The sequence below is a fragment of the Centruroides sculpturatus genome, unplaced genomic scaffold (assembly GCF_000671375.1).
Source record: "Centruroides sculpturatus isolate CEXI.00-Female unplaced genomic scaffold, Cexi_2.0 scaffold217, whole genome shotgun sequence".
Taxonomy (NCBI): Eukaryota; Metazoa; Arthropoda; class Arachnida; order Scorpiones; family Buthidae; genus Centruroides; species Centruroides sculpturatus.
In genome coordinates, this window is record NW_019384750.1 from 479,706 (window position 1) to 497,101 (window position 17,396).

At 28.2% G+C, this 17,396-nt stretch overlaps 1 protein-coding gene across 4 annotated transcripts in view; it reads right to left on the bottom strand.

The window, feature by feature from the left end:
* The window catches only part of LOC111628546 (UDP-glucose:glycoprotein glucosyltransferase 1-like), a 99,135-nt gene that overhangs the window by 65,423 nt on the left and 16,316 nt on the right, over window positions 1-17,396 (bottom strand). For all 4 annotated transcript variants that reach the window (XM_023372360.1, XM_023372362.1, XM_023372359.1 and 1 more), the window contains 6 exons: window positions 15,969-16,108; window positions 12,911-12,996; window positions 8,184-8,314; window positions 3,137-3,246; window positions 1,282-1,456; window positions 1,104-1,200 (listed from right to left, as the gene is read on the bottom strand). In XM_023372360.1, coding sequence (XP_023228128.1) covers window positions 1,104-1,200; window positions 1,282-1,456; window positions 3,137-3,246; window positions 8,184-8,314; window positions 12,911-12,996; window positions 15,969-16,102 — 733 coding nt within the window. In that variant the 5' untranslated portion in view covers window positions 16,103-16,108. The remainder of the gene's footprint in view (window positions 1-1,103; window positions 1,201-1,281; window positions 1,457-3,136; window positions 3,247-8,183; window positions 8,315-12,910; window positions 12,997-15,968; window positions 16,109-17,396) is intronic.

Genomic DNA, 17,396 nt, shown 5'->3' on the forward strand with positions numbered 1-17,396 from the left:
CTCCGAATGCTAGTCTCAACGATTGGATGGCTGCTGTCCAAAACTAGACATAGTAATTATGCACACAATACCTTTCAAGGGAACTCTAGCTGTCTTCCAACTTAGTCGAAAGACCTCAAAAAATTGTCCAAGGATCTTTGTCCTTCATTTTTAAGGGGATAATCCGGTCCAATCCAGAACAGGGTTAGTAGCTCTCATTCAGGGCTACCTCAGATGGGACCCCATGTGATATGTCCTGCTATGCTGACCCCCTCCAAAAAAACTGAACTGCCAGAGTCAAAGACAAAATCGCTTTGTCTCCGCCAACCATTAAGCCTACACAACATCAGTGTAAGTAGTGTCTACATATTTTTGGAAGATCCCTAACATATATAAAAAAATTGCTAAATTCCTTTTCTGCTACTGTCCCAATTAAGTGATTAAAGTAAGTATTAAAAAATTTATTAGTTTGGTTTCCATTCTTTTAGATTTGGCCCAATAAAGCAGTTGCCCTGATTAACCAGTGGCCCAATTAAACGGAATTGACTGTATTTCTTTTTATATAATGAATATAACTTTGCTTGAAAATTTTTACCATATTCTTTAGAATAATGAATAAATTTCATTTGGTAAGTCTATTTGATGTATTTTTTTCATTATCAAAAATAAACAGTCAGTGGAAATTGTATACTAAAAAAAGTCTTTTTAACCATGCTAAAAAAATAATCTGTTATTTTCTGATATATAATAGATAATTTGTAAACTATTCAAAATAAATGAAGGTAACTCTTATTTTAAACATTTGCAACAGTAAGTAAAAATTTTTAACTTTGATATCATACAATCTAAATTCTCTATAAAAATGAATAGTGATAAATACATAAATCAACATATAAAATATTAAATAAACTAACTAAATATTCATTTAAAAATTGATATTTATTCTTAATCTTTATGTTATTTTATTATAGCAAAAACTATATGTACAATAAGCTACTATAAATGTTATATTTATTTACTTCTATATGAAGTCATTTAAACTGAGAATATTCACTTAGTATTTAATTTCTTTATGTGAAAATTACAAGTAAATTATTTTAAAACAATTAATAATATACTATTACCTTTCACTTTTGTGTCATCTTGTGCTTTATATTCAGTACTTTTGATAGCTAATTCAACACCATAACCCGAAAGACGAACTTTTTCACTTGAACGATTCTGCATTATTAAAAAAAAATTATTATTATTATTAAAAATGTGAAATTTATGTTATAATTTTGAGATGTATAATATTCTTACCAAAACAAAATGCCTCATCACATAATCTACCTCTTGATTCTCAGCTTTATTTTTTAAGTACTGATGAAATTTATTGAATGATGATGTTCCAATTTCTCCATATAGAATAACAATTAATGAATTTGATGTTAATGTCTTAAAATGATGATCAACTTTATAAATATCAACATCATCTCTGTTATGGAAAAAGAAAAAAATATTCAGAATTAATTATAAAGTTTTAATATTTCATTAATACTAATTTTTAATTTAATTAATATAATAAATTATTCCAATTTTGAAACTAATAGAAAATCTGTTTAAACTGTCCAATATGGATAATTATTAATTTTAAGACAATTACTCTAAAACCTTGGCTATAGGCCACTCTTCTGTATAAGCTGCAAAAGTGAAAAGTTGTAAAGGAATGTTGACTTTTTCATGGATAGATAGATGTTCTTGTATATAGCGATAGCCATGTTTTTTAGAGTACAACTCCAGAACAAAAGCCAATAGGAAAGGAATAGATAGTATCAGAAATAACATTTATGAAAATCTAACTATACTATGTACTAGAGTTAATTGTACACCATTTTGTTGATAATTTTTTTCCAATTTTCATGAATGCTTTAAAATTATTATTACTAGTACATCACAGATAAACAAATGTGATCAGAATATACATACTTAATTTTATCTCATATCAGATATACTTTTTAAAACAAAAATGTGTCAACTTTTCTGGTTATTTTGAACACGTATTTGGCAATTTCTGGCTACTTTTGAAATACTGCTGATTGAAAGTATCTAGTAACTATCCTTCACACATGTAGTCAGTTCATTACAACACAGGTTATATATGTATTAGTTGCCCTTGTGAATAGGCTGCACATAATAAATTTTACAAATACAACCTGTCTAGGCAGTGATTATAGCTAATATTTTAGGATATTTAAAATATTGTTAAAACTAAAATTTCATAAAACAACTAAAACATAACTAATTAATATAGTTTAATTGGTTACGTTAACTATGTGAACACATACTCTTAAGTGAACACATAAAATATGAGTAATAGTAATAAGTCATAAGAAATTATGTAAAGATGAAATTGTAAGTCTGCAAAAAGAGAGGAATAATATACAGTAGAGCGTCGTTTATCCAAATCAATTGGGGACTGGGGTTGTTCAGAAAAATCGATATTTCAGATAACCGATTATGTATGAAAAAATATATTAACCTATCCCATGTTGAAATTTTTCTCTGTTGCGTGTCGCTTCGTGTCAAATTTTCGTCAATGTTAAGCCTAACGAAGACTATTGTATCGTTAAAAATTATTTTTTTATTTTGTACAAACAAAATAAATATATTGAAAAATATAAAAACAATAAAATATTATACTTCAGAAGTTAATTTAGTATCAAAAACATAAAATATTTGAGTAGCCCAAGTAAAGATTGCAGCGCCACAGCACTGGTGAAAATTTAAATTTGCTGACTGGAATTCTTTTGGATAATTGACTTTCAGATAAACGACACTCTACTGTAAATGCATAAATAATGTATTGATAGAAGACACTATTTCTATATATCTTGAATAAAAATAAGGCCATATGGAATTTATTTTGTATGATTAAAAATAAAAATACTATAAATTACAAATTTGAAAGAATATATAATGCTTGACCAGTAAAAAATTTCAAAACATGAAATCTTTTTCAATTAAATGGGCATCATACTTTTGATAACCAAATTTCAGTAAAAAAAATATGTTAATACTAGGAAAAATTATAATATCTTACTTATTTCAGAAATCTATCTTATGCAAACTTTAAATTAACATAAGGAAATTAAATAATTAAAAAAATAATTCATACCTTTCAACAGAAATTAGTAGTTTCTCAAGATCTTCAACATTGCATGCAAATTGTTTATTAATTTCAACTACAGATTCACATGAAGTTGGAAGATTTTTATCATATGCAATCTGAAATAAAAAAAAGTTTTTAATAAACTTACTAAATTTAATTATTTCCATATATGTTCCTCTTTAAAACAAAGAATATATATATAACAACATTTTTTAAAAATAAATATAGAATAATTTTACTATAATACTGCTTAACTTTATTTTTAAGAGGAGTGCACTTGTTGCACGACAATGCACCCATCCATACTGCAGCACTTGTTCAAGCTGTCATTCGAGACTGTTGTTGAGCAGTTCAATCATCCACAATATTTTTATAAAGGGATTGAATTTCTTTTTAAATGTTGTTGTATGTTGAAATCAATGGCAATTATACTGAAAAATAACTATGATTTGTCTTTTTTTCATTGTCCTTTCTCACTAGGTTGGGAACTTATGGTGCATCCTATATAAATTTATATATTACTTGAAAGACGGTTTCAGTTTGTCTAATTTAGTTTGAATGAGCAGCTAGGGCTAAAAATACTGTTCAAGTAAAAAGATTAAAGCTCTTACTCTCTAGCTGAAGAGAGATTGGAGAAAGATATGACATCTCAGACATGGCAGCATAACAAAGGTACAATGTTAAGTCTACAGGACAAACATGTTGAACACTTGTGTGCCATCTAGCAATTTAATTTTTTTAACCATTTTTATTCTTGTTCTTTTTTGCTAATTTTTGACTTTTTGCTTTATCTTTTTATCATTAATAAATTTAAATAAAATAATCACTTTTATTATTTTCCCAGCTGTTATATACAACAGAGGAAAAGTATAGCAATTGAGCCAAAAAAAGATTTTTACATTTTTGGACTTAGGATACCTTGAAATGTTGAGAAATACATTACCCTCATTTATATTTAATTTATATTTATGTATGTAATTTATGTATTTTATATTATGTATTATTGTAATTTATTATGGTAATTTATGTATTTCTCAACATTTCTCAAATTTTTTGCACGTATGAATGTTAGTGTGTGTGGGGAGCACGATTTTGTTCACCTTGTTTAAAGCTTAACTCCTGTGCTTTTTGTTGAAAATTTCCGAAATTTTGCAGGAAGGCTTCTTTATTAGGGGGATTGATTCTATTAAATTTTGATGGTTAAAGGTCGAGTCGAGGGGTGAGGAGATAATGGGGGTTGGTTGTGTATATCTCCTATAGGGTCAAACTTAATGATGATTTTACTTATTAGAATTTACAATTTTTTTTATAAAAATCATCCCTACCCTCAAAATAAAGCATTTTGCCATTTTATAATAGTTAAAAATATAAAAAGTTTTCAAAATAAAATATGATAACAGATGGTGCCACCAAAATTTTAAACATTGCTGGAAAAGTTGAGCAATTTGTTGCTGGTTTATTTTTTAGAGAGTTAACATTAAGTGTTTATAACAATGTTGTCACTGTTAAATGTTGTTGACAGTTATGAACAAGTTAATGAGAATGAACTTCCAATTTAGGAAATGCAAAGAAGGCAACTAACTACACGTGCCTAGCGTTGCTCAGGTTTTTGAGAGAGTGGGGATTAGTGAGATAGTATCAGAAGAGGATGATAAAAACAATAGTCTTAGTAACTACAATGTACAGTACATTTATTGACCTTAGTATTTACAATAATGAAACTGCTAAACACAAAAAAAATTGCTCAGATCCTGAAAATATAAAAAATACAGTGGGCCCCAAAAACCCATTCCCTATTATTTTTAGCCTAAGCAATTTTTTGTGTTTTGCAGTTCCACTATTGTATATACTAATGATGCAACAAATATTCGGTTACTATTCGATATTTGGCCGAATACCGAATATGTAATCACTATTTGGCCAAATACTGAATACCTAAAAAAGGAGTAAGAAATAACAAAAACATAGTAAATTAACCATTTTGGTAACTATTATTAATGCTGAACACACATTTCAAGTTCAAGAAAGTGCAATTTTTTGCTTATTTATGTAAAAGATCAAAGGAAAAGTAATATAACTAAGTTTTTTTCAAGAGATCAAAAAAAGGTAACAACTCAAATGAAAAGTACCTACTTATTATGTAATTTAGTCATCTATATACTCGTATATAAAAGAACAAATCCTGATAGTATAATTAAATGCAGAGCCAAAACTACTGGTGCTAGAAACTTAAAAATTTGAGGTGGTGTTCCTTATGTAAAGTTTAGGCGTGCTAAGAAAAGATTTTACGAAATTCAACCCTAAAGGAGTGAAAAGGGAAAAAAATTTGTATGAAAATATTTACTGTGTGGGCACATTAGATCAAAACAGGTCATAAAATGTGAAAAAAATAATAATTAATGATCTGTAAAGCATTTTTATGAAATCATCCCTTATTATAAACTTGAAAATTAACTTATTATTATTTATCATAACTGAAGTTCCAAACAACTTGGTAGCCTGAACGGCCCCCAGGCTTTTGCCCATGCACAGTAAGTGACTTTCATTACAAGCATTTAGCTTTCCGAAGTCTATGAGAACAATTATTTGGCATTGACGGCCGCAAATTTCACGCCAATAAGCTGACTCAACTTGTTTGATTATTTTATCAACTCAATTTCCTATTTATTTTCACATTTTCACTTTGCAGTCCTTCTCTGTTCTGTTTCACGTGTAGGTCATTTCATTGTTATCCACATTTGATATCATCACTTATCACATACTGTCATGATGCTCATGTCTGTCCGCTACAACTGTCAAGAATTAACGCAATTGGCGAAGCATAGTGACAGTGGGCCATTAGAGAGCAGGGTGTGCGATCCTTGCCATAATGCTGTTTGCACTCCAATTTTTGTGTGTGTGTTAATCAAGCCAAATAGTTTGGCTGAATATTTGGTATTCAACCTGAGGCCGAATATACTATTCATTGCATCACTAGTATATACTCAGATCAATAAATTTATATTTTAGTTACTAAGACCATTATTTTTATCTCTCTCTCCCAATCCAACATAACCAATCCCCAGCCTCTTAAAACACTGAATAATACCAGGCACACACAACTAGTTCTTTTTTTAAAATGGATAATAAGCATTATGTAAATCATAAATTTTCTGCAATATCAAAACTTTTAATTATTATAAGTAATCATTTAATACTTGATACGCCTGATGTTTTTTTATTTTGGTATGTTCTTTGTAAATATTTTCTGTACATTTGTATTAATTATAATATCAATCAGTAAATAGATACATTATTTTAAAATCATTTTTTAATCTTTGTACAATATATCTTATCTAATCTTTCATTATACTGATAAAAAATACTTTATTTATTTATTCTATTGCATGCTTTGTTTTGGATTTTTCTGATCTCAAAAACTGGAATGCTTATTAGAATTAGGCATAAAATTGACTTAATGAAGCCGTGTTCACATCATTACTCTTCACTCTGCTTGGCAATTCACATGTATTATATATTGGTATAAACATAGTACATGTCCCTCCCATTACTTTAGTTTTAATTTTTGTTTTGGATGGTTTGGTCTTCTTCTGAACTACAGAAAGCCAAGTGATAATGTCCTGCAGAAAAATTGCCTATAAAGCTGTGTTTAAGAGCAAGTTAGCCACTATACTGAAGTATCTACACAGATATTTTAATAGGATACTATGTATCTGGTAAAATTTCATGCTTGTGCAAAATGACATGAAATCTTATTGTTAATATATTGATTGTATGGTAATTTTGACTGTGATTTTGTATTGGTACACAGATCTGTATCTGATGATGTCATAAATAAAGCATTGTAAACATGAAAATAAAATGCTTTTTAAAAAATGCATTTATTACTGTTTACATGCATTAACTTTTTGCAGCTACATTTTCAATGTAGGGCTCACATTACATTGACAAGTTAACTTTTTTTTGACTTTTGATGTTTTGAAAATTGGATGCACATTAAAATCAAGAAAACATGGTATTCAAATGTATATAATGAAAGTAGCTTGTTTATGCTTAAAATTTATTCTATCATCATCACAATACATAAACTGGCAATCATCATCGTACAATTATTCTCACAAATGAAAGTAAACTATTAAAAAATTTATTATTCATTTTACCAAACATATTTAAAAAATGTTGATATTTTCCTTTTATTTATAAGTTTAAAAAACTGATTCAACTCATTAAGTTTCTAGTCCGAGTTAACTCGGGCAGGTCCCATAGCGTTACATAAAACTCGGTCGTTTGGGCCCTCCAAAAATTTATTTATTTATTTTTGGATGTTTTTTAAGTCTCCAAATTTTTTCCCATGGGAAAAAATTTTATCACGATTTTAATCAACCTTTAATGATGCACAATTAATGCTTAATTGTTTTTTAATGGGATTTTTTAAATCAAATTTTATTCATCATTCTAAAGTTCTAGTGCACGGATTTTACTTCGGTAAAGTTATTTAAAGCTAGTTTCTGATGTCAAAAACCACCTCCAATAGTTTTTTAATTTTTTTAATTAATATATTTTATAATATATATGTTTAATTAAGTCGGGGGGGGGTCGGAAATTGCAATAAAAAACGTAATTTTTCAAAAATATACAGCCATCTAGTATTCACCCTACTTAAAGCAAATATATAAATAAAAAGTTACATGAATTAAGACTAATTATACTACAGAGTTATATTAAAATTCAAGACATGTTCCTAGAATACAACAGTCACCAATTTATACAATTTCTTTTCATTTATTTTATGCAAGTGAATTAAAATTAGAGAAACTTCTTTTTAATATTTAACATAAATAAGATAAAATCAAATAAATTTTATAATAAAAATTTACTTAAAATGCAGAAGAAAAATTTTAACTGAAAATGATCTGTGTAACATAATATTTACAGTTGAAATATATATATATATATAATTGTTAAATATCATTAAACAAGATCTTTTGATGTCTTGAGTTAGTGTTGCATTTTGTTTGCAATTTTCTCAATAAGAAACAAACATATCACTTACTTGATGAAACATCTCCACTGCTGGAGAATGAATCCTCAATGAAAGGGAAAACTTCAATAAAGCTAATCTGGCTGGAGAAAGGATTTTGCTAGTTATATTTAATATAACTTCATATTGTTCTTGCTGGCTTACTACAAAACAATAAATAAAATTGAAAGTGTAAAATTATTTTATAAACATAACAGAAATAAATATTATAAATCAATTGCTATATCATCATAAGCATAATGAATAATTGATCTATTATGCAAACAGTAAGGCAGAATAATCAACTTCTGCAATTAATACTAATATAAAAAATGAAAGATTATTTTCTCATGAATTACATTTTAAAAGTCATAATGATAACAATAATCTTTATGACAATAACAAATAAAAAGAACAGCAAAATGAGAAAGTTAAAACAAACAAAAATTCTGTTATGCCCCACTATTTTAAGAGTAAACAAACTTCCATAATTGAAAAATATATCAATTTTATCAATATTTGACAATGTTAGTCTTACATTAATTCTAAAATACAAAATTTTCAAACATTTAGAATAAAAAATATCTCTTATGCTCAACAACAAAAAATTTTCTAGTATTACATTTGCTACATTTCTACCTTAGAATTGAAATTTGTTTTATTCAAAATGAAAAACTATTTTTTTAAAACAAATGTTTTTTACATTATTAATAATTTAATTCATGAAATGAACAATTTTTATTACTACTAATAAATAAAATACTCCATAAAATATTAAATTTCACTTTTCTATTTAGCCAAAGCAAAATTCATATTTTGAAGTAAGAGAACAATATTCAGGTATTCAGAAAGTAACAATAATTCGCAAATTAAAATAAAAAATCAATCACTTGATTTGAAACAAAATTTCTTTTTCGAAACAAACATTACCTATCTCCATATATTATAAAGCAAAACTTGTTAACAATAGAAGTAATTTAACCCACAATAGCACATAGCTTCCATTTAGCATAGCTGTGGCAATTTTCCACTGATTTTTGTGTGTAACTACATTGCATATAATTGCTGTTCCTCAAATCTGATAATTCTGAAAAATCCTGTGATGTGTCTTCTCTGTATGTGGCAAATTTCAAAATCATACATTGTTTAGTTTATGAAACAATGCCCTTAGCCCTTCTGCCACATGAAGCCTCCCTAACTTTAAAATATTGTGGACTGATGTGAAATGAGTTCAGCTGGAAAGGAATGATGGAAGGACTGAAGTGTTTCTCAGAAACACAACATGATTTTTTTGTATTTTTTGGCACAAAATAAAACCACAAAAAATTTAAATTGTTAAATGTCATAGAACTCTATGTTTAAGCATTTAAAATCACAGTGATTTGAAGACTGCCACATCATATCATGTGTAACAGGATGGGACAAAAAATCTGGACTGAGTTTAAAGCATCATAACTGTTAAACTCAAAAATATAATTTTAAAATCTTTGCATCAAAAATTATGTCATTGCTCACACTCAGTTACAGCATGTGAAGTTTTTGATATTTGAGATTCAGTTCGGAAAAATGGCTACAAAAGAAAACATAATGAGAGAGAGCATATTGTACAAATGTATGAAAATAATGCAAACTACTCAAAAAAATTTTTTGTGGTAGTGGAGCATTTTTTAACTGAAGGTCATAGCAAATCAACTATATATAATGTTTTGAAGAAGTGTAAAATGTCTAGAATGTGGAAAAGAAGGTCAAGAAGTGGAAGAAAGCTGAGTGTTATGAATGCTAAAAACCAAAGACCATTGAAATGTTTGACAACAAAACTGCAATTAGTCAGGTGGAGGCAGTTAAAAGGTTCAACTGTCATCAAACATACATAGGTAAGACATGTAAGAATACAGGCTTAAAGAAAAGGAAGACGAGGATGCCAGAGTACACTGCTGAAAAAATGCAATGCAATTAGCTCAAAGAAATTTTGGAAACAAAAAGTTTGTTTTGGACAATGGGAAGTATAGTACTTCTCTCTCTCTCTGGCATGCAAATGACAGGAAATGAAATTTACTATGCAAGCAATGAAAATCAAGCATCTTGTGAAAGTACAAATTTAGGAAGAAATTTGAAGCAAAAGTCATGCTGTACATTGTCATTTCACCAGCAGGTGTTTCAAAGCCATTTTTAAATTAAACAAGGGATCTCTTTCAATTGATGCTGACACATACAAAGCAAGTATCTAAAGAAAATTCTAATCCATTTTCTTAACAAGCATCATCAAAATGACAATTTCATTTTGACTTGACAAAGCTTTGTCTTACAATGCAAATTCAACCATGGAGTTCCTCAAAGCCAAAAACATTCCTTTTGTACCCAAAGAACATAATCTGTCAAATCTACCACAATGCCACCTGGACATTTGGCACAAATAGCATACAAGGGTGGTAAGCAAAAAATACCACACAACTGATCTGAAGAATTAGACTTTCAATGAAAAAAATTGCCACAAAGGCTGTCTAAAGGAGTTGAGAGTCTATCAAAACAAACTTATGCACATTGCTGACCATGAGCCATAAGATTATGCTCATTAGCTAATTGTATACTATTGTAAATAAACTTTCTTTCAAAATGATACATAATATTTATCAGTTACTTCAATTTTTCAATAAAATATTATGCTTTAAAAACAGTCCAGATTTTTTGTAGCAATCTTGAGCAATCTCCATGACCGATGACATTGAAAAATAATGTCAGAGCAGAAAATTGCCACTTTGCACATATGATTGTGTGAAAAAAAGTTGTACATAAGAACATGCACAAGATGTCAAATTTATTCAGTAGTTTTCTTGAGGGTCTGTGATAAATGGAAAAAATGTTTTTGACTAAAACTTTTACACAGTCAGATGGATAGCATGTAGCATGAGGTTATCGTGGTTGTACAGTTAAATAAGTCAATTTGGAAAAAAAAACTAATAGGTGCAGAAAATTGTCACCACCCCACAGGATGGCAGGTTAAAAGATTTTTTCATTGACAAGAACTAGTTATAATCAGTGATCAGACTAATGACCTGTTTCACCAACCTTTCTTCAAATTTAACAAATGCATTAAATCTGTTTAACAGCTGAAAGTGTTTCATCAGACCTTGTTAAAACATAATAAAATATTAAACCTTGTTCTTATTTTAAAGATCTAATTTTGAAGTGTTAAAATTTCTAATGACTTGTTAAAGTAAAATCAATACAACAGATTACAATAAGTCTGATGAAAAGCTGTTGTATATTGAGTATACTGAAACAACAGGACCATAAACTGTTTACTATTGAGATGGAACAATTTTAAAAACCTCTGAATGATAATTGGTTCATCATTACTTTAATAGTACATACTTGATTTAAAATGAAATGTGAGGTTTTTCCATTGTTTTTCTTTTCCATTAATTGTATCATCAATTTATATATTTTCAAGTATATTATACTTCATATTTTTAATTAAGCCAACAAAAACACTCTTCTCTACTTTTCTATAATTTGAAATTCTTAGTTTGATTTTGAACATCATATTATGTATGTTAACTAGTTAAACAAAGATATTAAGAGCTATCGTGAAATTTTTAAGGAGCCAATTGCATCTTCTGATACTTTTCTTAACAGCAGAGTGCTGTTAATAAATGGCTTGTTAAATTGATTTAAAGAATGTTGAAAAAGTAGAACTTGCTAATGAATAATGTGTCATTCAAATATGGTTCATTACAGTAGTGTAGCATAGGGGGGCAGCAGGAGCGGTCCACCCCGGGCGGCACTTTTTAGGGAGCGGCAAAATTTGACAATAAATAATAATAATATCTTGTAAGAATTTGAACCATTTTATTTCATATTTTCATCCACCTATGATTCGGACCGATTGAAATGAGCACGTAATAGTGGGAATCTGACTTGCCGTCCGGGTATATCGTGTGCAACCTGTTGACCTTTTTTTTTTTTTTGCTTGTACGATTAATTCGTACTCATATACACCTCCAATATCCAATAGGGCTAAGTCATCTACATTACTTGCGTTACTCCTACCCAAGTTTCCCTAGTTGCTAACTGTAACTGACTTAGAACCAGCATGAACTGCAAATTATTCTTCATTGCAAAATGATATACGCATGCGCCAGGAACTTCTGTTCGAACAAACCTCACCTGCTGTCAGGGTCGGCGATTTTAAAAAGGTGGCAACACTAGCACAGAATTTTTCATTACTTATTCTGTGACAAAACTGAATTTTAGTCTTTTAAATTGAGATACCTAAATAAGCTTGATTAGGTTAAATGAACCAGTGACGTAGTGTGGGTGTCAGCCCACGCTACGCCACTGGTTCATTAACTACTAATTTAATGAAGATTGATAAAACCAGCCACAAAACAGATTAATAGATCATATAACTGGGCACTATCAGTTCATATTTGTAGCTTTACTAATAACTTTCTCTTAAAGTTATTCTATAATTTTTGAAGATATTTTTCTATTAGACTTAAAAAGTATGTCATGTCTGATTTAAGTTAAATGTAATTTAGTACTTTTTACTTCAAATATATAGTTCATTTAATAACAATAAAGCTAATGTTAATTTATATCATTTTACAATTTTATTTTCAAATGTTTTAATATTAAAATCCTAAATTTTATTTCATATTTTTGATATTCTATAAGATATTGATAAACAAAAGAATTAAAATTTAACATAATACATTCCACATAAGAGACTACAGAATAGAAAAAGATTAATTACTTACAATTTTGTAAATAGCCAGGTCCTAATTTACATACTTCTGAAATAAATCTCCAAAATAATTCATTATTTTCTTCTGCTAAAAATTCACTGAAAAATAAAGTTTTATATTATATATATAATGTTTATTTAACCTAATCAAGTTTTTGAAGTTTTTACCTATATGAATTGAATTTTTCAGATATATAATACAAAAAATATAAAAATTTATTCTAGCAAGAATGTTCTATTTTTTTTCATTTTTGTAATTAATATCACCACATTATTATAAAAGTACTCGCAACTGATTTCTATTTTGAATAAATTACATTTAATAAATATTATATATATTAAAAAAATTTAATGTTACAANTATATAAATAAAAATGTAATGTTCGTTTGTTCCTATTGATTCCTTTGAAATTTTGACACAACGCTGCATTCGAATACGCATGTGTTTTTATATAATATACATGTCGAAATTCAACCCCACTGAAGGGAGATGGTTAGGATTAAGGCTTACGGTAAAGAACTCTGCTTCTATTTATACTATTTTAGATGCGGTTTTTTGCGTTTTTGATTGCGTTTTAATAGGGCACGTCAACAGAATGTACACTAAGAAGAAATTTTTCAATATTCCCCCCAGCGGGGGAGAGACACAGGATTAAGGCTTACCGTGAAGAACTTGGCTTCTATTATACTATTTAGATGTGGGTTTTTGCTTTTTTGATTGTGTTTTAATAGGGTATGTCAAGAGAATGTACACTAAGAAGAAATTTTGCGAAAAATTCCCCCCACGGGGGAAGTGTTATAAATTTATAATAGATGCATTTTGACCCACAACAACGCGTGGCGGGGTCTGCTAGTATTTGATAATATAAGAATCAAATTCTTAATTATACATAATGACAAAATATTGAAAGAATTATTTTTACTTTAAACAAAAATTATAACCAGATAGGTGACATTGAGAAACTCGAGACGATGTTTATCGATGTAATTAGCCTGGAGGAGCAGTTTGAGCAGTAATATGTCACAAATGAAAGATTATAAGTGATTTATTGTTGAGGAAAACAAAAAATATGACAAAAAGTACAGACAAAAAAAAGTGTAATAACAAAATTAAATTGAAGTAAAGTAAATAAAGTAAACTAAAATAAGAAATATAATAATAATAAAATAAAATCAGTTGGCATTTAAGCAGAAAAAGTCTTGGATAAATTGGAATCATTTGTTAAAAGCAGCTGCATTTGAGATTTTTTCCAGTCTTGACTGAGGGAACTGTGTCTGAAAAATAACGTTGATGAGGCACTTGACACAACTAAAAAACATATATTTGAAATAGTTACACAGAAGTTAAAAATTTTAGATGGGATGAGAGGAAGGAGTTGAGCCAGTCCAATCTGGAGCAGGAAGATCCCTAAAATATATCAAAAATTGCTAAATTCCTTTTCTGCTACTGTCCCAATTAAGTGATTAAATTATGTATTAATTTAATCACTTAATTGGGTTTATTTTATTGGGTTTAAATTATGTATTAATTTAATTGGGTTTAAATTATGTATTAATTTAATCACTTAATTAAGTTTGGTTTCTTTTCTTTGAGATTTAGCCAATAAAGTGGCTTCCCCAATTAACTGGTGACCTAATTAAATGGAATCAACTGTACTTTAGTACAAAAATAAAATTGAAAAAAAAATGACAAAGTCCACATTCTTCCAGAAGTTTCCCATTATTAGAGCTAAGCAATGTAGCGCCATCTAGTGGGGATGAGGGACTTAAAAATCTGGTTCCTTTTTTTTTTAGAACTCTGAAAACTTTTCTGTAGTTCAACTGAAATTCACCAAACTCTGGAAAAATATCAAGCAACTGTCTGGCTTTATATTTCAGAAAACAACACCCAAAAATATCAAAATACTTTTTGTCATTAAGTGTCAAAGAGGAGAAAGTTGACACTTTCATTTTTTTAATATAACTTTTCTCAGAGTTAATTATATTTTCCAAAAAGTAATTTATGCACAGGACAAGGTTATCCTGAGCATTTTGATACCAAAATCATCAAAACCTAATGTGGAAATTTTGTTTAAAAATTTGGACAAAAAAGTGCAAACGTTACCCAAGTAGCCTGGGCTTCCCCCAGGCAATTATAACTTTGTTTCCTCAGCATGATGACATAAGAAGAGACAGTTTCAAATTTAATAATATAATTATAACTTTTATGTTTCAAGTAAAAATCTCATTATAATTTAAAATATTAAATTAACATAAAATCAGATAATACAAAATAGATTCTTCATAGCTAGTTTAGATATCACTTTAATTTTATGAAGTTTTTGTTCAATTAATAAGAAATTTTTTTAATATAGTACTTTTTTCTAAATTTCCACCTCACTATCAACATTGTTAATAGTATTTTCATGTGATAATTCACTGGATGGCAGAATGTCAGTGTATGAAATCTGTAGCTGACCAATATCTTTAATGGATGAAGATTTGGTTTAGGCATGTGTTTAGATTTCTCACCCTTGTTTAATCATGTGCAGATTAATAATTATCACACAGAATCCATTTCTCATCACATGTTATAATATAATAAAGAAATGGGTCAATGTCGTTGCAATTCAGCAAGGAAACATAACAGTCATAATGTGTAAGCATTTGAATATTGTTGAGTTCATTAGGAAACTCATTTATCTATTTTTTTCCACCCTTCCTACTTGAAGTAGGCGATGAGAAATAGTCATATGACTTACAACCAAGAACTTGGCAAGACTATTTTGAGACTCAACACGTCCAAGTTGAATCTAGATTTTTCAGTCCAAATCCATGTTTAAATACTGCATATTGGTTCCTATTTATTAAACTTTGGTATCTATGATATGTTCAAAGAACAATCATAGATACCAAATGTATTTCTGACATTGAATTTAAAATATGCAAAAAATGAACCACTGTTATATCTCATTTTAAATCATTCTTTTGAAATAATCAAAGGCAATTAAATATTTATCAAATCAACTGTATAAATATTATTACTAATTTTATTCATTTTAGTTGAAAAAATTTTAATTTTAGGAACTTACCTAGTTTCTAAATGAAGGGGAGTATATTTCCATTTAGAATCTAACACTACAGAAACAGATTTTTGACAAAATACACTTGTTCCAATATTTATAATTATATAGCACAAATAAACTAACCAAATCTTTTGCAACATTATGGCCTGAAAATATACAAAAAGTGTAAATTATGAAACAAAATTATTAAAATTGTTAAAATAAAATTATGCATATAAAATTATTATTATTATTATTATAAATACATGTGTATATATATTAAATGCCACTATAATACTGTAGAATATCACTTTTGAATTAAATTTAGAATTTTGAACATTTAGATATTAAAACATTACTGTTATAATTTATTTAAAGTAATGACATTAAAAATTTAATGATAAGTATTATACATACTAAAGTTTTTTATTTCTTAATTTTTCAGTATCTAAGATTACAATTCATTAAATGTAATTTTAAAGAATAAAAACAAATTGAAAAACATTTTAAAAATATACATTTAATAGTAATAATACAGTAGGAATTTGTTAACTTAAATCAGTTAGAGGGGAAAAAATTTGGACTTAGAGTTAAATAGTTTCAAGTTATGGAGGTTTGCTTTTAATAATAAAAAATCAAAGTTTTATGCATTGGTTTAGCAACAATCTATTGAACTATTGAAGTCATTAGATCTGTCCAAATATTGGTTGACAATGAAGGAAACTGAACTTAGTCAAAGTCCTTTTCATTGCAGATCTTTGAACAAACTTATTATAAACATCAAAAATTACCAATCACAACTATGTTCTTCAAAATGATCTTTTAAGAGAGATCTTGAATGCATTTTTGATCCACTGAAAGATCTTGTGAAAGATCATTTTTAATCCAGAAGTCTAAGTTGTTGCCATTATAGACAGAGAAGAATCTTTACCTCATTTTTCATTTTTGAATATTCTCCATATAAAGTTGCAAGTCCCACAAAGATTTCACAATTAGACATTAAGACTGACTTCCCAAATGGCATAATTGACAAAGACATCTATATGGAAATTCTTCCAGAAATTAATGAGACATTTGAGAAAATTCTCACAAGTCCCAAATCTTCTCCACTGATGAAGAAAATAGTGAAACAATAAATTGACGTTTGAAGTCATTGTGCCAACCAGTTGCTAGGTTCTGTAAAACACTTTATGGTCTTAAACAGGCCAGACGGAAGTGGTAAAAATGATGATCACCAACCTTTAAATCCTAATCTCTGTATTTACTTGTTTCGTAAAGCAGAGTGAAAGGAAACATTTACCAGCATTGTTATATATGTTGATGACATCATTATTGCATCCAATAATGAGGAATACAGCAAAATTTTAAAAACCAGCTTGCTGTAGAATTTCAAATAAAACATCTTGGACTTATTCATTTCTGTTTGGGCATGGAATTCACATATGATGAAGCAAA